We start from the raw sequence: 24,914 nt of genomic DNA, 5'->3' as shown, positions 1-24,914 counted from the left end.
GTAGACTACACGTCAGATGAATTTACAAATAAGGTGTGCCCTTGCTACTAGAAAGAGTCAATGCTAGGAGCAAGAGTGCAGTCAATGGTGTGGACTCTGAAGCAGCCTGCTGGAGTGGAGGAGAATGGCAAGATATCATTAAAAAAAGGCAAATTCATCTACCTACAGAAAGCCTTGAATTTCAAGGGGTTTTTTCAAGAAACCCAGAGCATCTCAGTGTAAGAAGGGAGACAAGTTGCTTGGCAGCTTAAATAAATGACGTAAGGATGCTCCTGAGAAGGTGGTAGGCAGATGTGAAGCTCCTGCCAAGAGGAAGAGAAAGCAGTAAGCCATTCAACTGTCAGGAGATGTACCACCTTTTACCACCAATCACCCCAAAAACCCTCTCGGAAAAGGTGCTGTTTCCATCCACTGTGGCAAGCCAACTAAGGAGTGCCCATTTCTCCCAGCCCCTTCCCAACTCTGCCCCACTGCACAGCTCTTGCCAGCCTCATCCCTGCTTTGTTCCTCCAGGCCTGTCCAGCTTCATGCTCTCCAGGGTATATTCTGCTAGGCCACATCCTACCTTCCCCCTGGAGGGATGAAAGGCAATTGCAGAAAATAAGAGAACTGGTGGTATGCCAAGGAAACAGGTCAGTACTGTGTCAAGATTGAGCAGGAGACAACTCTATGTGGTATAAGCAGGAGAAAGCCTAAAACATGGTCTATCTGAAAAGGCAGTAACAATCTTACTTTACATCGGAAAACCTAGACTGGTCTAGTCACACAGGTTTTTTTTTAAAACTCATGGTATTGTGTAAAGACTTGTAGGGGAAAAGTCAGACAAAGGTAAAAAAAAAAAAACAGGCACCACCTTGGGTATGCTAAAATATTTGGCCATCAACTGCTTTTCACAACACAAAATCTTTTACTCTGAAACAAATAATTTAGTGTTTCACAGGAAGATTAATCTCCATCACACCCTTGATATGCCCCATGTCACTTCCTGGAGTCTGCTGTATTTGGATGGATAAACTGGGAAGACAGTTACAAGTCTCAACAATCTTTTGATTGGCGAGACAGCACAGTGCCAGCTTATGTGACAGGAAACATCTGGCTCCTCGTTCAGAGCCTGCAGCACATGGCTGATCTTCCGGGGGGGCTCCATGGATCTACCAGCTAGCAACACATCCAGCAGCTAGATGCACCCGAGGTCAGAGCTCTGGTTTGCACAAACATTGAGAGAAACATAGCCAGAGCAGCACCTGAGTGAGCTTCATGCTCAGTGCACAAAGCTTGAAGAGCTGGAGCAGTGTCCTGAAGCAGATCTCAGTAACAGGGCAGACAGCCTTCAGCTTGTTGCTAGGCTAATGCCCTTATTTACAACCTGGCAGAAAATAAGCGTAGTAAGTTTTAGTATAATCTGTGCCCAGAAAAGTTTGATCCTTCCAGGACCCACATGCAGGAGGTGCTGCAAAGTGACGGCCAAACTCCAACCACAGATGTGTCTGCACAAATTCTGCCAAAAGAGGGGTGTTGGAAGCCTGAAGAAACACACAGTGCTTGTTTAGCTAGGAGTAAAAGTTAGCCTATGAGGTCAGTTAGAGAGGACCTTGTTGCACTGAACCCCAGCAACTTGTCAAGTTAGGGACTGAGCAGAGCCACATCACCCAGCCAGTGGGAGTCACATGGTCACACTCTGTCCAGACCACCCAGGAGCCCTTGGATACCTGCTCACTCATCCTCTGGCAATGCCCTCCAGCAGCACTTGGAGACTTGCAAGTTAAGAGCCCTTTCCAACCCAAAGTTTGCCCATCTGCTTAATTAATCTGGCCTTTTAAGGCAAAGGTAGGAAGCTGTGGTTTCAATTGTCTGAGATTAAGCCAGTACCTGGCCACAGGGAACTGTGCTTGCTATAATGCTGCTTTAAGTCAACAGTTAGATCAATGATACTTCATTATTTTATATCAGTTGACAATCTGGTATACAAAAGTGAAAAATTAAATATTCCTTCATCGCCCTCCCCCTTTCCCTCTTTTTCCCACCCCACTGCCCTCCCAGAAAGGCACAAGTATAGGACTCAACCTCCCTCTCATTAATTGTTCCAAGGAAATATGCCCTCCTTCAGTGCAGTACAAACCTTACCTTGGTTGAGGTAGGTCAGGGTTTCTTCATGCAGTTTCACAGCAGGTGATGTGGCTGTGCAGAGGACGTACTGAAAGGGAGGCAGCTTGGCATCATTCTCGGGAGACAGCTGCGGTTCTTCCTGCTTAAAGATCGGCAGTGCAAGAACATCTCTGCAACATACAATTCATGCACATTTAGTTACAAAGAGTTCACGGAATATTCTCACCTCAATCTGCATTTGATTCTCATGCTCTGATATAATGGAGATGGTCTCCGGAGAAACACCAAGTTACGACAGCTAAAAAAGAAAGAATTTGGCCTGTATAATGTAACAAGGAAACTTCAGCCTTTAGGATGTCAGCACTAGACACAAAAGAGAATAGCATTAGCAAAATAGAATATTTCTGAGAATTAATTTATGTTTTTAAAACAAATCAAATTTACTTTTCAGTTAAGCAGTCTTTCTGATGAGAAAAAGTTATCAAAAATAAATTCTTCATCCTTGTGGAAATACATTTGTTTAAGAGTTCTTGGGTGCTCAGGCAAAAGCCTTTCAGGGAGGAAAAAAAATAAAAATAATAAAAAAAGACTTCATTTTGACAGCTGAATGTCAGGTTAGTAAAATATCTACAAGTAGCAACAAAGGATGAGGAGCAGACACAGCTCTGGTGTAAAAAGGAGACATTCAGGTAAACGATGGCATGAACTTCTGGATTAATTGACTCATAACACCTCCTTGCACTCTAATAAACCTGGTTCCAAAGAACAGACACAGGCACTCAGGAGCAGCTTCACTAGGACCTGTGCAGTCCCAGTTCTGGCTGATTTACAAAATGTTCATGCTGACCTGCCTGCTGATTTACAGTCAAACTGACCCAAACCCACACTAATCCCCAAGCAGAACAAGTATTAACAGGGCTGAGAGCACAACAGAACGATTAGCATAAAGTGAGATGTCAGGAATAAGCATCCTTATCTTGACATGTCTGATACTGAAGAGCCACATTAGCCTTTCCCATGGCACTAACACTTCTGATCATTGTGACCACCTACTTAAGACATTAATATCCTTTCAAATTAGGAGGATTATGTTGAACACAGACAGTTCAGAATAAGAAGGGATTATTTTTTCTTCTCCTCCATTTCCTACAGATGTGTGAAGACTTGATATTCACATTACAGAGGCTGCAGTTCTGCTCCTTTCAGACATCCCGTCCACAAAAAGCTCTAAGAAAAACTCTTCAGGAACATGCCAGTGTATACAGGCATGCTTCTTGTGGAAAGACCATTAAGAATTTTTTCCTTGCCTGTTCTGTTAATGATCCACCCTGCATTCATTCATAGCACCCACAACCTTGAAGGCTGCCCAGGTCATCAGTTTCTAGCAAACTGCTGAAGTACCTGGTTCAAACACAGGTACTCCTATTTATGGCAAAATAAAGCCAGAGAGTAAGCTGTGTTATTTCAGATACACAGAGGAGAAAAGAAATGCCCATCTCTGTTTCCATTCTCTATTTCAACCCCATCCCCCCATATTATCACCAGCTCAAAGGTATCCAGCCCCATTTGCTTACTGGCATTACTGACATAATAACAGTTCTTGCCTAACTGCGGTCATAGAAAGGATTTTTTTTTTTTCCTTAGCGACGATGATTTTCTACAGTAATGAAGTGACAAAAATGCCTACAGTAGATTTCTGAAATAGATAGCATTGCTACACACACACAGAGGATCTGATACTGCTCCACAGAGTCATCTCACTCACCCCTGATGCCAATGTTTGCTCTTAATGCGCTCATCTGCACAATGCTATTGGAATGCACGTTGCTTTACAGATGAGAACAGATCAAAAACTCTAAAGCCTGAAAGCTTCTGCAGTTCTGAAAAAAAGAAAAACAGGGCACAGAATCTGTCCCAGGTTTCACAGCTAAGGGTGCGGAATTTCTACACCTACTCGGCTGACACAGTTGAGAAATTTAGGCAAAGGGAAGTTGAAAGTCAAATATGTTTCATATCAGGCTCTTAACACCCCTATGCTTGCTGAAACAGCTGCCTGATCATTGAAGACTAAGCATAGAAGAATCCATTATTTGGTTTCTGGAAAGCTTCACCATATTAAAGCATTGATGAAGCCACACAAGTTAATTACATTTTTATTCCTATAACATTTGAACCAATGGCCAGTAGTATCTGTGGCTTTAGATGAAGCTCTTCTAAAATATTTCTCTTTTAATAAAGTGTTTGGATCTTAGAAGGTTGTGAACAATAGATCAAGACTTAAAAGAATTTATTTTTCTATAAAGCTATACCTAGCTAAAGCTATATATCTATATACCTATAAACTATAGGGAAATAAGAAATCACAATATTTGTTCAGCTCTCTTCACTCAGGAGTTGCAAATCAAGTTTTGAAAAAAAAAAAAAAAAGAAACAAACAGGCTTTACAACAGTTCCCATCCTTGAAAAAAACAGGAAATCCTTAAACCTCTGTCAAGCTTCACCTTTATGGTAAAGCTTTACAGTTCTGGTCTTAACCAAGGGTTAAGTCCAATTACCTGGGAAGAGAGAAAGTTATTTGAGATTGTTCGGCCATCTGGCCGAACAGAGAATAAAATACATACAGGGTTTCCATAAAAACGAATGAAGATTTACGAGGATTTTTCTGTAGTATTGTCTTGCTATAGGTACAAATATCACTGAGGTACAGCAGAATTTACACAGATGTCTCAGATGTGCACAAAGCCTTTGATTTCTGCTAAGTGTAATTGATACAAACTTTTCCTACAGCTACTTCAAGGACTGTACTATTTCCGCTTCCCCGAAAAGTCACTACAAGTGGGTATGGAGAGCATTCAGAAAGGCACAGCTCAGCAGAAGAATGCCCCTCTAGAAATGCATTTCTTGACACATTCCTATGGAGACTGAATTGGCCAGAATTAGAGGTCCTTACAAAAAAACGATGTGTTTATTCACAGTTGACCATCTCTGAAACACCTGAGGCCATTGCTGCCATAGAACTGGTTTTAGGGCTTTTAGCCCCAGATTAAAACAACTATGGTCAGTGGCAGATACTCACTAAAGCTGAAGTTTGTTCCTAGAACACTAACAGGTTACCTTCATACTAGCTGCCTTCCTGCCAGATCAGGTAGCCTTTATCCTCCCAGCTAACATTCAAGTCAACATGTTTGCTGGCCAGTTCCAAGGAATTTGAATTGTGGGCTTGAGCCTGATCCCAATTTGGTGGCCTTATAGCACTCTGGTGCTACAAATCCATAGTGTTAACGAAGCAACCTGAGCATGGTAATTGCTCTCTAAGCAGAAACCATACACACAAGTACCAACGCTGAGGCTCATCTGCTACGACCGTTCTCACTGTCCCCAACTAATGAGGCTTGCAAGCACAAAGCAAGAGAGAACAACACTTTTGCCACATGTAAGTTGCTAAAATAGACTTATTTATTTAGTGAGACTTATGTAATAGACTTATTTAAATAAAGAAAGGGGGTGAAGCACCTTGTATGAGGGAACAGGGAAGCTGCCAGAAAGCAAGACTCTCACAGTACTGTATCATTTGATAATGGGAAATTACTATTCAGTCAAGAAGAAAAAATCCTTTGCAAATACCCCGATAGGGAGCAGGAATAGTTAAGATTGCGTGCCTCCTTGAAAGGGAAGTATTGTCTGTGTCCGAAGTGCTTTGCCGGACAAACTCTATGTTCTCTCAAGAGTGGATATTTGGAGGTAGGCTCTTGGGCCATTGTCCACTACTGCAATTCAGCAGGATAACACTTTGGTAGAGCAGCAGCAATTGACACCAGCTGAGAGCTCAGCTTTACATATTAAAAAAATTCATAAGCACCCAGCAGAAAGGAAACTCCCAAAGTTGCCTGCTTTGTCGTCTTTTGGAGGGAGGAAATATGGGTTTGTGCTGCACATGTTACAGACTATTGTTTAGCAGCCCTTGTGCTTAAATTAGGCACATTTAATTAAACGCGACTGTGTGGAGGCAGGAAAAAGCTGGTTTAGACAAGTTCAGAAAGTGAAATTCCGAGCTTTTTACCCATCATCCCAGAAAGAAGAGAAAGAAATTCCATCTTGAGAAAACTGGATGCCCTCTCAGTTTGCCAACAGACATTTTCCAGAGACTTTTGACAGCGCTTACAACTGTCGCGCCTTCTCCCTTTGAACTGCGCTACCTGAGCACCGGGGAGAGGGAAGCCGGCAAAAGCCATTAGGCAAAACTGCAGAGAGTTGTCTAACTAGGCACTAAAAAGAAGGAGAAAAATAAAATTTTAAAAAAAACCACCCACACTTCTCGGGGAGAGCTAATTTCTGGGCACAGCGGGCTCCACTGGCCTCCGGGCGGCTGTGGGGATTGAAAACCCCCTCCCGCCCCCCCACCCCCCCCGGGCCGAGGCACCCCCGGGGCTTTCGGGCTGCCCGGGGCCGGCGGGGACTCACCGCAGGTAGCTGCCGGTCGAGTGCTGGTTGTAGTGCTCCGGCTGCGTGTGCCAAAACAGCATCTTGGGGGGCGGCGGGCGGGGAGGGAGGGGGCCGGCGCGGTACCTGGGGCTGGGGGAGGCCGGCGGGAGGGGGCCAGCCGGGCTGCCCACCCGAGGCGAGCCGGGCACGGCTGCGGCCAGCTGGAGCCGCGGCCGCGGCGGCTCCCGGCGCTTTTATGGCTCAGCCCCGGCGGCCGCGGGTTGGCCGGGCCGGGGCTCCGGAGCCGGCCCGGCCCCCGCCCCGCCCCGCCCCGCCCCGCCCCGGCGCCCCGGGCACCCCCGGGCCGGGGCAGCCCCGGGGCGGAGGCGGCGGGAGGCTGCCTGGTCCCGGGGCCGTGGGGGGAGCAGGGATGGAGGTACGCGGCGAAGCCCGCCGTGGGCAGCATGGGCGGCTTTGCACCCCCAGCGCGGGGCGTGGGGGAACCCCCAGCTCCGGGCCGGCTCTGCTGGGGCTTGCCGTCTGTCCCCCAGGCTGCCCGTGTTTTGTAAAAGCAGTCCTCCTCACGTCGGGCCGCGGGGATGCCCCGGCGGCTCCGGCTGTCAGCAGTGAGGCTGAGCGCGAAATCACTGCTCAGGTTCCTCTGAAGTCTCCGTTTTGTTTTGTTTTTCAGTTAAGGACAGCCGACGGTTTAACTCCGTGCTGTCTGTCTTGTAGGCTGGCCTGTGCTTCGTGTTAATGTGAACTTTACGTCAGGGGGGTATTTTCCAGGTGGGAGAGTGAAAGACAACGTAATTTACCTGCAGGGGCAAGAGGACGGTGTCAGGGACTAGCCTCACCCCTAATCCAGTAGCCACATGACAGCAGGTCCAAAACCCCTCTGTTTCTCCTAACTCAACTCCCTGCTCGTTACTGAGAAATCTTTACCATTTCACATTGCAGATCCTGATCCTCACCTACAAGGTTGTTCATACCCATCGTTTTCTTAACCCCCCCACTCTCTGTGCTTCTTCCTGTCCCAGCAATCCTTCTCATGTTTGATAGCTTGGGGAGGGGAGTAAAATGGTGGAGGGGGTTCCCTATTTGGTCCTATTGTCTATCCATCAGCAGAAATGGAAACAGACCCTTAATTATGCTGAGTCATTAAAAATCTTCCAGCTGGTTTTGCAGGAGAAGCCTTCCGACCTGCAATCTTCCTGGCCAAATTTCAGCTGAGAAGAAGGCAGTTTATATTTCACAGCCAGGATAGTGGCATTTCACTGTTGCATGAAATGTTATTATCCTGGTGTGATTATAGAATATCTATATTATCATAGCACCTATAGAGCATCTTTAGATCAAGCCCTAGAGAGTCAGATGCAGTATAACTATAGGCACTGGCAGTTCATATCCTGTGTCATGAGGTGAAGAACAAGGTAACCTGAAGGGTAACTAAGTAGCTTCACAGAGGTGTCTTAAAATTTTTAAGATGCATTATTTATACCTATCAGTCTCAGTTAGTTTCAGACTAAGAAATAGCACAGATAAATGTGCCTTTAAGGCAGATGCTCTCTCCTCTGTTACTACACAGCTAGGCAAAGACCTGGTTCTTTGAAAGAAAAATGGCTGGAATTATCCTGTCACTTTTTTATATACTCTTAAAAATATTTAGCTCTGCTCACACAACATCTGAGCAGCAGCTCAGCTGCTCAGGACTTGATTGAGCAAAGTCTATATATAGGTCTTGGACAGAGAAACAAGACAAAGTTTGCTGAGGTGTCCAAGGATTTCTCTAAACAGTAAATATCCTTCCACAGTTTGAGTATTTTGCTGCGCTGACTGGAGAAATATGTAGTCCAATGTAAGAGTAAATGACCACACCATACAAAACAAAGGATCCCATCAAGTCTGGCATGTCAATAGTTTCTTTATTACCTTTACAGAAAGTAAATAAGTTGGAGGGAAAGTGACTTTAAAATAATCCCATTTGTGTCCTCTCTGGCCTGTTGATGAATGTAGAAAATAAGGTGAGATCTGCTAATTAATCTTACAGAGACTCTGCCAGCAGCTCTGTGTTCTGAATCATCCTGCCCCTCCCATCCCTTTATCAGCCAAATCTGATGGAAAAAAAAAAAGAAAACCGATCTTTGCTCTTTGTCTACCTCTCCCGAAAGAAACCTCAGCCCGCTTCTGGTCTAGCTCCTGATCTTTCCCCAGCGTGGAAGTTTGCATCACAGCATCAAATACTCTCTCCTGATCTTCAAAACCCACCACATCATACAGACTGGGTCCTCCTCTGTTCCCCACTAGGGCTTCCTCGATCACCCAGCATCTGCTCTTCCCCTTTCCCTAACACAGGCCCTCAGTGAAGAAATCTTCTCCACCACAGCTTTCTTACCCAAACCTCCCTTTGCTCTCTTACTCCCTCTCAGATGAAAGTAATTTCTTTCCCTCTGTTGTGCTGATTACTGTTCGTCTCTCTTTTTAGATTCTTTTTCAATTGCCCACGGTAAAATGCTTTGGTCATATGATTAAAAGGGATGGAGTGAATATGTTTTTTTATGGATTTTTATACTTGAGGTAATGCTATGGAGTATTTTAAAAATAAGTATATTGTCCGGTGGACATGTGAGCCTAGGCACAAAAGTACTGTGCCAGTGAGTTCAAGCTGGCATAAAGAAGAACAATATTTTTAAGCATGTAAGTCCTTTTGATTAAAAAAAAAAAAAACGCACACAAAAATAAGGCAAACACAAAACCTTCAGTTAAACTTTCAGTTTAAGATGTTATTGCCCCAGAAGTTTGTTCTGCTGCTTCACTGGTCATGACAATCCCTTTAGCTAAACATTGAGTGGAAAGCATGTGTGCCCTTCATCTGCTTTGCTGGAGAGTCAAGAAGTTTAGATCAGCTTCTTGGCACTTAGAGCAGTAGACTTTGCACTGAAGTGACTGAGATACAGACACATATTCTGTTCCCTTTCTCCTCTGTAAAAATGGTGTTTCCATTAGCCAAGGGGCTGAAGGGATGTGAGCATGGGAGCATTATAGCACCACAGAGATGGCTAAGTAAAAGCCCAGGTCCGTAAAAGTAATTAAGCTCTTAACTCCCACCAAATTCAAAGGAAAAAGCATCTCTATACCTTTATGTTTCTACCACAAACATCTGAATTGCTTCTGAAAAGTCTAACAGGAGCTTCTACATCAGATAAGCAATTTTGTGTTCGTGAAGCCCAAAAATAAACTTAGTTGAAGGATCAAGGTTGAGCATTATACTGGATTGAAGAGCTTCCAAAAGCTGCTGTTAGCTCATTATGTCATTAGTCAAGGTTATTCAGGGATTACTCCAACTCTCCCCTGAAGCATAGGCCATAGACTTGCAGCCTCTCTGGATGAACTGCAGGGATCTGAAATGAGCTGCAAAGACTTGGGAAGACTTACTGGGGATTGTCACCCAAGCACTGAATATGCTTTACAGAAAAAAATCAGCATGGTGCCTTTTGTGTCGCCTCTGGTGTATTTTAGCTCACAGGTTTCTGATGGCCTCTGACCTGGGGAGCCTTGGGGGGACTATATTGAAGTAGGCTCTGCAAGATAACCAAGAAAAGCGGCTGTACTGTGACTGGTTAATTTGCTGTGCCTTCCCTGGAAAACACTGAACGCACCAGAAACCAGAAAGGACTGAAAACCCAAGGTTGTAATCAACTGTGACGTTCTGAATGAAGAAGGTAAAAGGTTTTATTTAACCCTTATTGATCTAAAAGCTGGAAAATCATTGTTATGCCTTTGCCTGGGTTTGGGACGGCTTCCAGTGGCAAGTGCAGGCTCTGTTGGGTAGCCAGCCCATTGACACCTGAGGTCTCCCATTCCATCCTGTGAAGGTCCACTTTTCAGAGAGCAACCGGCCCAGATGTGTTCCCATCGGCCTCTACTGAACGGCACCTCGGGGCGTACCTGGTGGCCGCAGTTCGGGGCAGTGCTTACCACCGGGAGTGTGAATGTAGTCTTGGCATTACAATCCAGAAGGAGGACACTGAACTGGAAAAAATGAGAATGAATAAGGTCTTGAAAATGTGCCTTATAGTGAAAGAAACAAGGAGCTAAGTTTGGTTTTTTACTCAGAGGAAGATTAGCAGGTGACTCAAACATAGTCTATAAATACTCACATGGGAAATCAACATTTCATAACAAATGCTCCTAAACCTCACAGCAAAGATACAAGAGCCAGGGAATAAACACTTCAAATTAATAAACCAAGGCAAAGAACAGACTGCACAATTTACCAAGGAAAGTAATAAACCATGAGTGCAACGTTCCCCAAGTTTGTGGTTAAAGCCCCCTTTCCCTATCCCCATTTCCTAGATGTAAATCAAGACTAAAATTTTCTCCTAAAAAAAAAAAAAGAGAAATTAAACAGAAAGGAATTAGTTTAGGTCCTGTGGCCACTTTGACAGAGAAGAACGAAGGTGCTCACCAGGACCCTTTCTATTTTTACAATCTCTGATGTTGCCTTGCCAAAGGCTTCCAGATGCCTTCCTGCTACAGTCACCTCCCTGTTCTACCATTTGTGTCTAAGGCAATGTATCCCCTTCCACGGCATCCAAACTCCCAGCAATGCTGGTATGTCGTGATGTGCTGTCAACACAATGATCATGACACAGTGAGAACCACATTAACTGAACTTAATAGCAAAACAAATATCAGGAAGAATACCACACAGACTGGCTTATTTATTTTCTTATTCAAGTCATTCATTAAAACCCTCACCCTCACTTATCAGAGGTTATCATCAAATTTCCAGCTGCCACTGAATTTCCAGGCACAACCAAGCACTGGTGAATCCATGAGGTCTCTTTGCCACAGAAATTAAGCCTTGTTTGCGAACTTTCCCCAAAGTCATATTAATCATTTTGACTGTCCTGATTTTATCAGCAGAATCAAAATTTTTTTTTTCTTCCTTGTGAACGTTTCTTTTAAAGTAATTTTGTTATGGAAACAAAAAATATTTACACAGTGAGGATGATCGATGATTGGATGACAAAATAAGCGCTTTTAAAATGCTCATTATACATCTGTTGGCATTGGCTTGCTCATTGTGAGCTACAGGCTGCAATTAGGGGGACCAGCACTCTTTCCAACGGAGCACACACAGTAGCTGTGTTTACATTGCTGCGAGAGAGGCCACTGGAGCTGACAGCGCTAGTAGGAAAGCAGCACATGACTTTAAAAAAAAAAAAAAGAACAACAACAACAATCTGTACTTTTTGCCCAGCAGCAAACACTGACTCTGCAAACAGCCAGTACACACCTCGGGGTTAGTTACAGTGCCTCTGCCTGAGGTCACTGCGCGGATCCGGCTGCGGCCGCGTGTGCTGCCGGCTCCTAGCAGCCTCAGTTGTCCTGGATGGACCGGCATAAATACATCACATCCTTGCACACACCAGGCCAGCAGAGCAAGGGGGACCATCACCGCCCAGTGCTCTGCGGGGAACAGCAGTGGGAGGTGAAGCATCATCACCTGGAGTCAAAAAGAGACCAGCTCTGCTTACGGTTCTGCTGTCTGAGGAAGGTTTGCTTCACAGCAAAAAAAAAAAGTAGCCAGGACAAAAATATCTGTGATGGCTGCATGTATCCCACATCCGCCCACCAGTCTGGTTTGCCACCCTGCCCCAAACACTGTCAGCGCAACCGGGGAGTGGAAAAGGAGGGATGGAGCAGCCAGGGGCTAGGCTGCAGCAGGGACTGCTTAAACCAACTTTGCTCAAGAGGCAGGTATGTGAAAACACAGAAAGAGGTGCCAGAAGATGTCTAGCCCGTAGATCCACAGACCGAGGCTGAGTCCTCTCTTCTCATGAAAAGGGGAGTCTGATAAGTTGGAACAAGAGGCAGAAGGCACTCTCTGAAGATTTGCAGATAACATCAAATTATGTGGGGCACCTGGCATGCTGAGCACCAGTGCTTCAATCCAGCAGGACCTTGGGAAACCTGAGGCCAACAGAAACCTCAAGAAGTTTAGCAGAGACATGTGAAGTACAGCATCGAGCTGGAATAACCCCATGTGCCAGTTCAGCCTGAGAACTAACTGGTTGAAAAGCAGCCCTACTGAGAAGGACACATAGGTTATCTTGAAAGCCAGCTTAAATAGGAAACAACAGTTCCCTCTCACCACAAATGAGGCAAAATACTCCTCGTAATGCAGGAGATCAGGGGAAGTTATCATCCCTTCTAGTTGGTGCTGGTGAGATTGCACCTGTTTGAGCCTCCAATTCAAGAGGGATTTGGAGAAGATGGACAGGATCCAGCAGGTGAACTGCTAAAACACTCAGGGCCTGGGACAATTCTTCTGTGAGGACAGCTTGGGGGCATCAGGCTTGCTGAGTAATGATGATGAAGTTAGGACCTAACAGCAGCCCACAAGCTACGTAAAGGCAGATAAAAAGATGATGAAGCCAAATCCCTCTCAGCAGTAGCAGTGATCAAAGCAATGCCCACAAGCTGTGACTTGGGGGTTAGATTGAACACTAGGAAAAACTTCACTAGAAGACTGGAACACCAGACAGGCTGTGGCATCTTCAGCCTTGGAGGTGTTCAAGGTTCAACCAGGCAGAGCCATGGTTGACTTAATCTAGTGTAGGCTCCAGCCCTGTTTTGAGGTGGAGGTTATATTAGAGACATCCAGAGGTCCCTTCCCACCAACGTTTCAACAAGCCTATGAAATCCATCTGCCAGGGATACTATGGTCCTGGCACAGGTTTGAGTGTACCATGCACTGCAGTCCTGTTCCTGCTCAAAGCAATGTCCAGGTCTCACCACACAGGTAATGCCCAAGCACACGTGGGATGTCCACAGCTTCCCATCTTCTGAAGAGACCTATGGCAAAAGGTCCATATGCTGCTCTACTGCATGTGCTCTCCTGCCCCATTAAGGCTTCTAAGCAAAAACCATCTGAAAAGTGGTTATTTTTAAGTCTGGAGGAAAGACATTATTATAATTTGGACCTGGCAAAGCAACAGTGACAAGCAGACGCATCCTCTCCAATGTAAACTCATCAAATGTGAAATGATTCCAGGATAATAATTAGACACAGTTGAGCATGTAGAAAGATCTGAAATGCTCCACCCCAGGGCATTTATCTGTTGTAGGACAGCATGAAGCATGAAGTACATTACAGAGCCTTTCATCTCCCCCTAAACACTTCAGAGACAGTTTAAATTCCTTGAAAGGAAAACATTTTAAGACCCTTCATGTACTCAAAATGCCTTTCAGTAGTCCCTCAGATAACTCTTTGTACCTTAGCAGAATCACAATTTACAGCTCACAAGACCACTAGTCCCTCACAAATATTGACTTGTAAAAATTCAAAATATGAGAAAACAATGAGCATTATTATTATAATACTTGGACTTTGCTTCAAAGCTCTCTTCCATCAAATGTGGTTTCTTCTCATAGAAGTTCTCTAATTAGATGATTCACACAACAAATTCATAACAAAGAAGATAAACTGGAAAAGGGAGTGTTGTTTTCTTCTATTAGCTACATATAGACTGAGTCTAACTATTCCCAACTGGTATATCCATACATAAAAGCACTTTTGCAATGAGAGTAATTTGTACAATTATTCTAATAACACATTATTCCCTTAATTTTTATAAACCTAATTTAAGACTCTTTTTTAAATTGTGCTTGCACAGCAATTCCTAAGTCTAATAACAAAGCCTCCCAAGACCCCTGCAAGGTAAGGTGAGGTGAGGTGAGTAGAGCCTCATCCCTGCTGACTAGTTGCAAGTGCATTTATTTCCTCAATATTCCTTTCTTTCCTCAACATCCCAGATTTCCTACTTGTACAAGGTTTCACCTCTTGTCTCTGCAAGTCCTGTGGGGCAAGTTACTACATTTGTATTAACTTCATACAATGGCACATGGTGTGGATGCGCCTTAGTAGTGCAAATATCCTATCACCATTAGGTAACAAGCAGAGTTTTACCTTGCAGGTGAGGAAACTAAAGGGAAAACCAATGCCCCATCACCGAGACAGTGACAGATCTGTGAATAAATCCCAGGACCATGAGCCCCTAGGCTATATAGTCTGGCTCTCCTTAACAGCCATACAGTTAGACCAGGGAGAGGACATCTCTTTCAAGGTGGGATAGTGAAGTCTGTGAATTCACTTTCTCGTTATGCCGACAGGGATAAACTTAAGAATTGTTTGACAAAAGCTAGTGGAGTAACACAAATGTGAAAGCCATGTAGGTGGAAGAGGATCAGACCCTTTATCTTTCTATAGCAGCAGTGGAGTACCTTGACCTATCTATGCAATAACCTTAGTGAGATCAATAGAAATTTGACAATTTTAGCTCATTCCCACACAGCCCAGGGCACCTGTACCTGCAGTGGTTTAAGACACCATTGTTTCAAAATTAGCACAAATTTCAAATCTCTTTAATGCACGTATCACCTGACTGCTGAGGTAGCCCTGTGGCATTCATAAAGACTTCCCGGAGTGGGTTGGGATGGCAGTCAGAGGGCATGAACCGTAATGAATATCCTCAGATAAGGCAATCCAAGTGACCAAAGTGTAAGTGTAGAACTGCTACGTCCTTACTCCCAAACCAAGGCTTGCTGGTTTGTTTTCATAGTGAAATAACTAACCTCACTGCAAAACCCTCCTGGGGACCATTGCTTTAACTTTTCTCATGATGTAGTCAGGCAAGGTCAGCAGCAGTTCAGCTGCATGGTATTCAGTACCACTAGCTATATCATGGCAAAACCTGCCTATTTCTTGTCTCCTTTAGGTTTGATTGCAGAACAGCTGTTGGGTTAGAGAGGCAACAGACACTGAGGATGTAGCCAAGGCTTGGTGTCCCAAACAGAAACCACTGTCTTTGGTAGGATTTTATCTCAGGCTAGAAGCGCTCCCATATTTCATAGTAAGGACAAGCTTTAGACTTTCAGAGGATATTTTCCTTTGTTCTGCTTTAATCAGTCAGTGCCAATTAACCAACATCTAGTTTCAGCTCAAGGAAGAAACGACAGAAATAATTATGTCCTGAGACAGACATCCCATCAGCTTCGCCAAACCTATTAACGACCTCAGATAAATTGGCAATCAATTAACTGAGATTAAAAAGTCTAACACACAAACCATCTTCTTTACAACCCTCTTTATTCCCATCTCTAGAGCCAAGATGACACAAAATTACTACCCAACCTCTGCATATGTTCATATAAATGCAACATTACTCTGTTCATAAAACAGTTTTGCTGGTTCATCACAGGACATGGGTTCCTCTGACACCGAAACACAATGTGGACTTGTTCCAGGCTGCCCCGTCCAGGGAACAGAATAAGATGCTCCTGATGTGTCTGTTTATAAAACATGAGCTAAACAACTGCATTATCACAGAAGAGTTATACCAGGAGTTATGTGCTATAGGTTCAAGTTGCCCATTGTAAAATAAATTTGCAGTCTTGAAGACAGGATATTCTACATGGATTAATGATGTGAAAAATACACGTACTAGTGTGAAATAGGAGGATAAGGTTGTTGTAGCATTAGGCATTTACAAGGTGTAGATCTGCCTTTCTTATTTGACTTATTGTAAACATCTGTTTAGGATAGGACGCACAGTGTCCTAGACTCCCTGGATCATGCCAGTGAGATTCCACTGACTGTAAACACTAGAGATGAATCAGATGAATCCTGCCAAACATCTGCTTTCATTTATCAAAACAAGTTTAAGGAACTTGATCATAGTTTATAAACATCTCTTGGGAGGGGACTTTTTGTAACACAAATAGAAGAGAGGCAATAACGCTGAATGGGAAGCTGACCCTGTCCAGCAGCATCCAGCTCATAACACCTGGTGCGAGCAGTAGCAATCACTGAGATTATTATGTGATACAGCACCATTATTTTTATAATGAATAAATAGAATAAACCCAAAGTGGCAGAATCTACTTGGTAGTGTGAAGCAGTCAGATTTATATCTAATCTTGATAGCTGCTTTTCAATAGTCTCAATTTATTTGGAGTGCCTGGCATTTTGATTTTGGCATTAGACACGCCACCTGTGCTTTTTTATTTCTAATACGTGAAAGAAATTATTCTTGAGTTCTGCCTGCAGGTTGCTTGTTTGGACTTTTCTAATCTTAGCAGTGGGTAAAATTACATGGCTTTAATCCAGCAAATCTAAGCATAAACTGCATCAAAGAATGGTCTGTACCATTGGTGCCCATGTTCAGCATGACTTGGATTCCATGGGGAATTCCAGAAGAAAACCCATATTGTGATAATATTTACAAAACGGGAGGATTGAACTCCTGAAGTAGCTTTATAACTGCCCAAATCTAAGGAATGAAACAGTAAATAACTTGGCAATATGGGGAGATGGCTCTTGGCGGAGGCCATCAGAGTGGCACACCCAGTGTTATCCCAGCTCAGCAGCAGGGAGTTGGGAACAATTGCAGACTGTCACCTTTTAGTCAAAAGAAATGTGCTTTTAGTAAAACTATCTTCTTAGCCAGACCTCTCAATCTTAAATATTAATAATTGTACGACCAGAGCTCTCTCTAGTAGCACTAAGAAAAAAAAAAATTATTAACTATACAGAAGATACAAAGATTGCCCAAGTGATATACTGATACATACTGAGGAAGACAAGTGAGAGATGCCAAATCTCCTAGCTCAGAGGCAAAAAAAAAAAAAAAAAAAGTGTGTTTTAATACAACCAAGCAGAACATGGGCAGGGCCAAAGAGCATCAGCTTTACTCACAGGGGGCAATCTGCCAAGGACATTGTAGGAAATACCCACCTGTTGGTTAATGATGACAGAGCAAGTCTCAAGATGAGACTTTGGCGGAGGGGAAGAGGATTTTATTTTAAAAACAAGCCTACTTTCACTCACACCCTTGTACCTAAATATTCACAACCAGAAAAAAAGCACCTGCCCATCATCCAGGCACAAAGACACATGTGTCCAGGATCTGCTCAGGACCCCTCACAGTGACACAGAGCACAAGGGATGCAGCTCTGTAGTCCTCATCCTGGCTCCTTCCATGGCTGATGACCTTTCACTGCTTTGCGATGTGCTTTTTGAATACTGGAGCTGACATCAACTGCCTTCTTTTGTCTTTGCATCCCATCCCACCTCTGTGGGTCATCAGGGCTGACCCACTACCTTTTCTCTCCTCCCTGAGTGCCTCAACACTCCAGTACCAACTTTTATCTTCCTGCTATCACCCCTTTGATGGTCTAAGGCTTTGTTTCAGCCTGGGTGTAGATTGTCCTTTGCTGTAGGCCATCCCGTTTGCCTGATCCAGCCCGAAGGTGTATTGTTGCCAGGTCCAGCTCAGCCCAGCTTTTCATGGATAAATGTGACTAGAGGTGTTCCTCTGCAGTATCACCTACCATGTTTTAGATGCCAACAACTGCAGATGCTATCCTATGGCTTCTCCTAGGTGGGAGGTCACACTACAGCAGACTTCAGCCAGAGGCCCTGCAAGGGCCCAGGTTGCTCCTAAAGAGTCTGTGGAAGTGATTGCACCTAGCCAGCCAGCTGGCTAGAGAGCTGACTTTTTGGGGATTCCTATCTCTACTGGAAACAAAACAAAAAAAAAAAGGTTGAAAACTATTGAACTAGATAATGCAAGAGCCTTCCAGTGGCCTTGAATATGCTATTCATTGAGGTCGGAAGTTGTTATGGAATTTTTCAATACATGAATTAATCTGGGCAGCCTGAGCTCCAGAAGCAGAGGGAGGAAACCCAGTGACTCTGGAGCCAGGGCCCCTCAGGCAAGGAAAGAGAACATTTTCAATGGCTTTTAGAGGACAGGCACTGGCTGAGTCACACATTACAGCAGTTTACTGGCAGCATTATAAAGCTAGAAAAGCAGTGTCAGGTGAACTGCCTAAAAGGGCAAAAAATATTCTCTACTCTGCAAGGTGCTAATATTTGGGTATTTGTGCGTTTTAACTGCCACATGATCAGAAGGCATCCTTTTAAGTGTAGGGTTTTAGTGGCCATCCTAGACACAGAGCTAGCAGAAGCTCCTCAGCAGGCAGAAACCTGCTGTACCACTGACTTCTCAGCAACTGAGGTGTCCCACAGTGGGACCTGGGGTGACACAGCCCTGCCCAGGCAGCAGTGTTGCCTCCCCCTGCCCCCCCTGTTTGCCCACCACAAAACATGCCCCACCTCTCCCCTCTCCTACACCAGCAGCACCAGGAGGCAAGCATCTCCCTCTGGGAACTGGTCTTTCTCCATGAGAAAAAAAACAACAAACAAATCAACAGCTTTTTTTGGTCTTCAGTTTGCTTCTCAGCCAGATCAGTCCCAGTATCCAAGTCCCAGTGCAGCCATGCAACTAGTGGTGTCAGTGCAGCAAGGGGAGCAAGGAGGGAAAAAGCCAAGGGTGGGCTGGGGACAGATCCTGCTCTCAGTCCAGTGATGTATGAGTACTACTGAAGGTGTAACCTGGTGTAATCTCCAAAGAGACTAGTGGTGAAACAAATTCCCATGAACCACTTCAACAGCTCTCTGCCTTGATGGCATTCCTTCCCTCCTTGTGCCTGGAAAAGTTTGCTGAAGCTTTCTGCAGACGGCATCTTCTTTTCTATTTTGGAAAATCTGGAACTTCACTAATAAAGCAAGCAAACTCGTGAGCCCTAACCTTCAGTGCTTTGTTTCATTCACTCCTAATGGAAAATAAAACAAAATGTTCACTGGCTGGTTCCTGCAGGGTATGGGAACAGCTCACAGTGGGGAGAGGTGGCCCTGAGCTGGGGAGCACCCAGGGGACACCGCGACTATCCCTCCTCACCCTGCACTGCACATCTCTTCCCAGGCCTTCTGATAAACCTATGTTGTGACAGCTCTTCAAGGATAACATTCTCCAGTCAAGGGATTGACACCACCACATCCCCACCAAAGAGGAGCCCTTTAAACTTTATCAAATGCCAGTAGCTTTTTGTGGATGTCTTTGATTTTAGAAACCAATAGAGCCCAGGTATTTATACTTCACACTCAAATACGTCCAACTGTTTTTAAAGCAGAGGGTGTTGCCAGCCCAGGAAACATAATATACCAAGGCCTTGAGAAATTCAGTGGCTGTTGTGTGTCTTCCTCTGTCAAAAGGAGCTTTTAGTCAAGGGCACCCGATGTTAACCAATGTTGATAAGGGAACCACATCCCGCACTGCTGCAAATGGTCCTACTGCTCAGAGTGGATCAGGCCCTATATTTTGTTAAATAAAGAAACACCACAGCCTGGCGAAAGGCACTGTGAGGCAGAGCTCCCTGCCCACCTCCAGGTATGCTTGGTCCCAAGGGACGATGGCAACAGTTCAGGCTGTGAAGTCCACATGCCATCTTCAGTCCCAAAGGCAGCGACATCGCTCCATGCAGGCAGGGACCATCAGCTGCACTACCCAACTTGGGGCCAATTAACCTCAGAAAGCCAAGGGGAGGACAGCGAAGCTCCTCAGCAAAGGCACCTTCTGCAGCATCTGTGAGATGGGGAGAATCTGAGTGTAATTGAGGTTAGAAAACAAACCCTAATGCAAACAGAGCTGAAGGGATGGTTACATATAATTTAAATGTGTTTTAACAGTAGAGGAAGCCTATGTCTGAACAGGTCTTTTATCTCCCTGCCGATAGATAATATCTGTGGAGGGATCCTGGAAGTGCAGGGAAAAAACAGCAGTCACTTGCCATCCCCTTCATAACAGGTGCCTTGAAGGAAGATGCACTCTGTGGCCCCAAAAGACCTGCCAGTGCTCATAAAAGCTTTGCTAATTTTAGCTTTTTGGATGCAACTTTTGCGTGGCCTTCTCCAGTAAGGGCCCCTGCTCGCACATCGTCCCATGCCTTGGTTTCCCCACGTGCATGCCAGGGTAACTGGGCTGTCCCCACAGGACCGCTGGGAAGATTGATTGGTTAATATTTGCTTAGTGCTCTGGAGATAGCACTATATAAGTCTAATTACATTTTATGCCCTCATGTGATAAGGATGTCATCTTGGATTAGAGGGGATTAGTTGTTAATGCCATTCCTGTACATACCGGTCCCCTCCAGGGCTTTGATTTCTGCTGAGAAGGGTTTTCACTCAGCTTTCAAATCAGCAAGGACCTCCTAGTCATGTTAATCAAGGAAATCAAAGGGTTTTGGTGGCTGAAAACAACACTCGGTGGATACCTGGAGACATCTTCAGCCAAGCAGAGGCACGTGCTCAGCGAAAGCTAGTGCGCACGCAGCATCTCTTTTGCTTTGGCATCCCTAAACCTTTAACAGGGCTGGGGGAAGGGGGTTGATGTCTCCCTTTCCTGTGCACTGAGCTCCAAACACACCACTGAGTTATTAAGTACAAATCTAAGTTAATGTTTAGTGCTCACCCAAAACATGGAGATTGCCAAGTGCCAAAGGAAATGGAGTGAGAAACCACATGCTGGTAACGATTGCAGGGCAAAATGCTACTGAGAGGACATCCCCACCTCCCAGCAGCACTGCTCTCAAGGGGCTATTCCAATCTGCAGCAATGTGCCAGGGGAAGTGAGAGGGGAATCTGGCTCCCACGCTGCACGGTGGGAGCTAAGTGACTCAGAGATTTTGCTTTTCTAAAGCTATTGCTGTGAAGTTTATATCCTTACATCTGCAGTGACCCTGACCGCTCTCAGAGGACTGCCTGAAGAGCCAGAGTGCTCTCCCCTGGTTGCAGAGCTATCAGGGATTGAGCTGAGATCCCTTCTAGGGATCCCCTTCCAGCGCTCCCACCTGTTCCAAGCACTGGCTCACCCCTGGCATGGGCTGGATTTCAGCTGCTGACTAGGAAGGAAAAGGCCTCTCCTGTTGCCACCTCCTACTAGCGTGGGTTTGTCCTGGAGGAGACTGTGGCTCTGTCACCTATTGCTGATGACCCAGGATTAGCCAGGCAGACCCAGGCTCTCCTCAGCAGCAGGAGGGGAAGGATACCACCTCCCAGCTCTCAGTTCCCACCTGACAGGCATGGCTTTAGCTCACCAGCACAATGAAGCATCTCAGTGGAAATAAAACCTCCAGGGACTTCTCAAGCTGCACTAAACTTCTAGAGACAGATCCCACCATGATCCTTCACTGGGGACTCTCTGCAGCCAAGTGTAAAGCAGCAAGCTGCAACATGAAGTGGTGGGAACTGGTGTACAGGGGGCACTGAACAACAGCAAAGCTCTTGCAAACCCAGCAAAACTAAAGTGTGAAACCAATATTTGCCCATGCTGCATGGTGATGGCCAGGGAAGCATGTCAGAACAGGCTGGCAGGAGCATTTACCACATCCTAGGAGGAGATGGTCTTCCGTGCAGCTAAAGCTGGAGTAGAGACTGACAGCCTGAACTTGTTGCAGCATCAGCATCAGTACCCATCCAAGTGGAGAGGTGCTCCCAGGGCAAAGGGGATCCCATTGAAGCAGATGCTGAAGATGTCAGAAGAGGGTTTGCAGAACACCAAAACCTCAGCAGCAGTGGAGCCGGACATTGCCCTGGGTCCAGCCATAATTGAACATCCCGCTTAGCAGCACAGTATACTGGGCGAGGCCAGCCTAAAGCCTCAGACAACCCTTCACCACAGCTCCTGCTGCCCCAGTTGCGGGGTGGTGCTTCCCTCCAAGCCTGCAGGAGCAGATAGATGCTCACTGGCTGCAGGAAATCAGCTGGACATGCAACGGAAGCACAGACATGGCTGTTGCAGTTTATATTTCAATGGGAATAGGCAGCTGTGACACTAAGCTGTGCATGGAGGAGACAACTGGGTATCCTTGCAGTTATACACTGGGAAGTCCATGTCCTCCAAGCAGGGCAGCCCGTCATTCACATGCAGCATTTTGGAGGAGGGTTGCTCTGTATTGTTCACGTTCAATAATAAGTGAGAATAGTTTTCATTTGTTAATAAAAATAAAATGACCCCAGAGAAAGGAAGAATCGCTGCTTTCAGGAGAGGTTTGGGGTGCAAAGGGCACTAGGACCCCTTTATAGTCCCTGGAGCACACACAACAGTGCTGAGAGTGCACAGCTGAGTGAGGCAGAAGGTGGCCAAACCTTCAGCCCCATTGCAAACCTCGGTTGCATTGCACTGGTGCTGCTGCTCCAGGGTCAATGGGATGCAAAAGCAATCAGGGCTTTCCACTTACCTGGGTTAGCTCTACAAAGCTGGCCTGTTGCAAGACAGGGACTAAATTGCTGCCGCTGTCAGTCTGGGTAGGTGCTCCCTGCCTCCCAGGGCAAGAGGAGCTGGGGCACAGGTCAGGGCGTCCTATTCAACTGCCTCTAGCACAGCATCCTTCGCCCAGGCCAGGCCTGCAAGGCAGAGCTGAAACAGGCCAGAAGACTGAAATTTCATTCCTAAAAAAATAAAATAAATGAGAATTCAAGATTTTGAGGAAAAAAGGTTATCAGTGTCCGACACAAGACGTTCCTTGGAAGCCAACCCATAGCACAACAAGCACTAGGGGCAGCTGCAAGACATGGTGCTGGGGGTCGCAGGGCTGCAGGTGCCACCAGGATCCCCTGGCTTGGCTCAGCCCATCCAGAGCCATAGCAGAGCTGGTGCCCTGGGAGCCACAAACATCACACTCCTTCGGCTGTGAAGACCAACCTCCCTTTTAGCAACTACTCCAAATGCAGGCGCAGAGCCAAGCTGTCAGGGAAGCCAGCAGGATCCCATTAGCAATTTTATCAAACTCAACATTTTTTTGCAGAACATTTCCATTTTGGTGAGTCAGCAGCCTTTGAAAGCACCCGTTGGTGGCAACAAAGCTCAAGCTGGGTGCATGGGGAAAGGCCCCCAGGACATCCACCTGACCTGGCCCATACCCGGCTGTACGGACACCATGCTCAGAAGGAGCCACACAATGAACTGCCCATGTGTTGGCTGATTCTTCTCCAGTCTATTCTTTGTTCATCAACAGAAGAGCTCGTCCAAGCTGAGTTTTCAGGCTAAGTGGAACAAAATGCATCAGATTGAGACAACAGAAGGATTTTCCCCCGGCTCATTGACCCTTCAAGAGTTACTTTCCCCTTTGGATGCTCAATCAAATCATCATTTTGTCAAGATTAGGCCTGGAGACAAGTCAGCTTTATTATTCTGACTATTAGTGAGTTTTCCTCATCTAAACTTTTCTTGCTAAGCCCAAGGCTTCTTGCCCCATCTCCAGAGAAGAGATCATCCCCACTGTCTGCATTCCCCTCTTGCATATTTGAGGGTTGTTCTCATGTCTCCTCAGGCCCTGTTCTGTTGCCTGTTATCCAACCCAGGTCAAGCTTGCTGGGAGTCATCGTGTCCTCACTGATCTCTGGCCACTCTCCAACCTGCCTGCATCTTCCTTGTCTCAGCGTGAAGCTGGCCCTTCTTCAGAGTCCTAGACTGCAAATACCCAGTGTCTTCTTCCAGCAGGTCTTCACACCCTTCACAAGGATTTATGGCCTGACCGTCACTCGGCAGGGATGGAGTTGTTAGAGCTGTCAGAGAGATGGAAGAGATAGGGCAGGGGATGCAGGCACGGGGGGAGCCAACAGATGGGAGTCTTGCCGGGAGCCCAAAAATGCTGCCAGCCCCCACTCCCTGCTCCCTCTCTGGCTGCTGCCCAGGGACTCTGTACACAGGGAGCAGAGCTGGGTCTTCAACATCAAGTCGCAGTGCTTGGACCAGGATTTCATCTGTCCTAAAACAGGAAACTCCAACACAGCTCAGGGCAGGCAAGGCAGGGCGTAAAGCTAGGCTGGGGATCCGCAGCACAGACCAGGGACACGGAGACCCTGCCAGGGCAGGGCTTTGTTTCTTTCCCCTCTTTCTTTTGGCTTTTTAATCAGGATGGGTTACAGGAGGACCAACAGTCTCACTGAGCAGGACTCAGCCACAATCCTCCCTCTCCCAGCAGCATCTGTGGGGCTACAGACCATCACCTGCAGATACCTCCTTGCAGGAAGAAGCAGGAAAAAACTGGCAGGGAGTGGAAACGAGTGGCAAGCAGATTAGAAACCCAGCTCCTATTTATAGACCTGCAGCTGAGAAACTGCCCCTGCGACGGGGGCCATCTGTTTAACCCTTTCAGCCCCGAGCACCAACCATGAGGTGCTGAGCCAGCCCCAGCCCACGCCAGAGGGCTGAGAGACTGTTTCAGCACAGGGTAAGCTGGAGACCCAATGCCAGGGCACCCGATGGTGCAGAGGAGGCAGGAGGCAGGTCTGGCCATAATGGACCTTTACAGAGCCACTCCGCAGCAAGGATGATGGGGTGATGAGGTTACAGGTGTCAAGAAGTTGGGTCACCGGGACAAGGAAGAGAACATTCCTGTGTCCTGCTGCACAGCAGCCAGAGCAAGCCAAAAGTATTTCTTCTAAAGGGGAGCTAATGAACAGGCTTTAGGGG

At 46.0% G+C, this 24,914-nt stretch overlaps 1 protein-coding gene across 1 annotated transcript in view; it reads right to left on the bottom strand.

Moving 5' to 3' along the window:
- The window catches only part of TFCP2L1 (transcription factor CP2 like 1), a 38,036-nt gene extending 31,266 nt beyond the window's left edge, over positions 1-6,770 (bottom strand). The window contains exons 1-2 of the mRNA XM_064451240.1: positions 6,568-6,770; positions 2,125-2,276 (exon numbers count right to left, since the gene is read on the bottom strand). Coding sequence (XP_064307310.1) covers positions 2,125-2,276; positions 6,568-6,629 — 214 coding nt within the window. The 5' untranslated portion in view covers positions 6,630-6,770. The remainder of the gene's footprint in view (positions 1-2,124; positions 2,277-6,567) is intronic.
- Positions 6,771-24,914: the final 18,144 nt, after the last annotated feature.

Source organism: Phalacrocorax carbo, chromosome 5 (genome assembly GCF_963921805.1).
Source record: "Phalacrocorax carbo chromosome 5, bPhaCar2.1, whole genome shotgun sequence".
NCBI lineage: Eukaryota > Metazoa > Chordata > Aves > Suliformes > Phalacrocoracidae > Phalacrocorax > Phalacrocorax carbo.
This window is presented reverse-complemented; position numbering and strand designations above follow the sequence as displayed.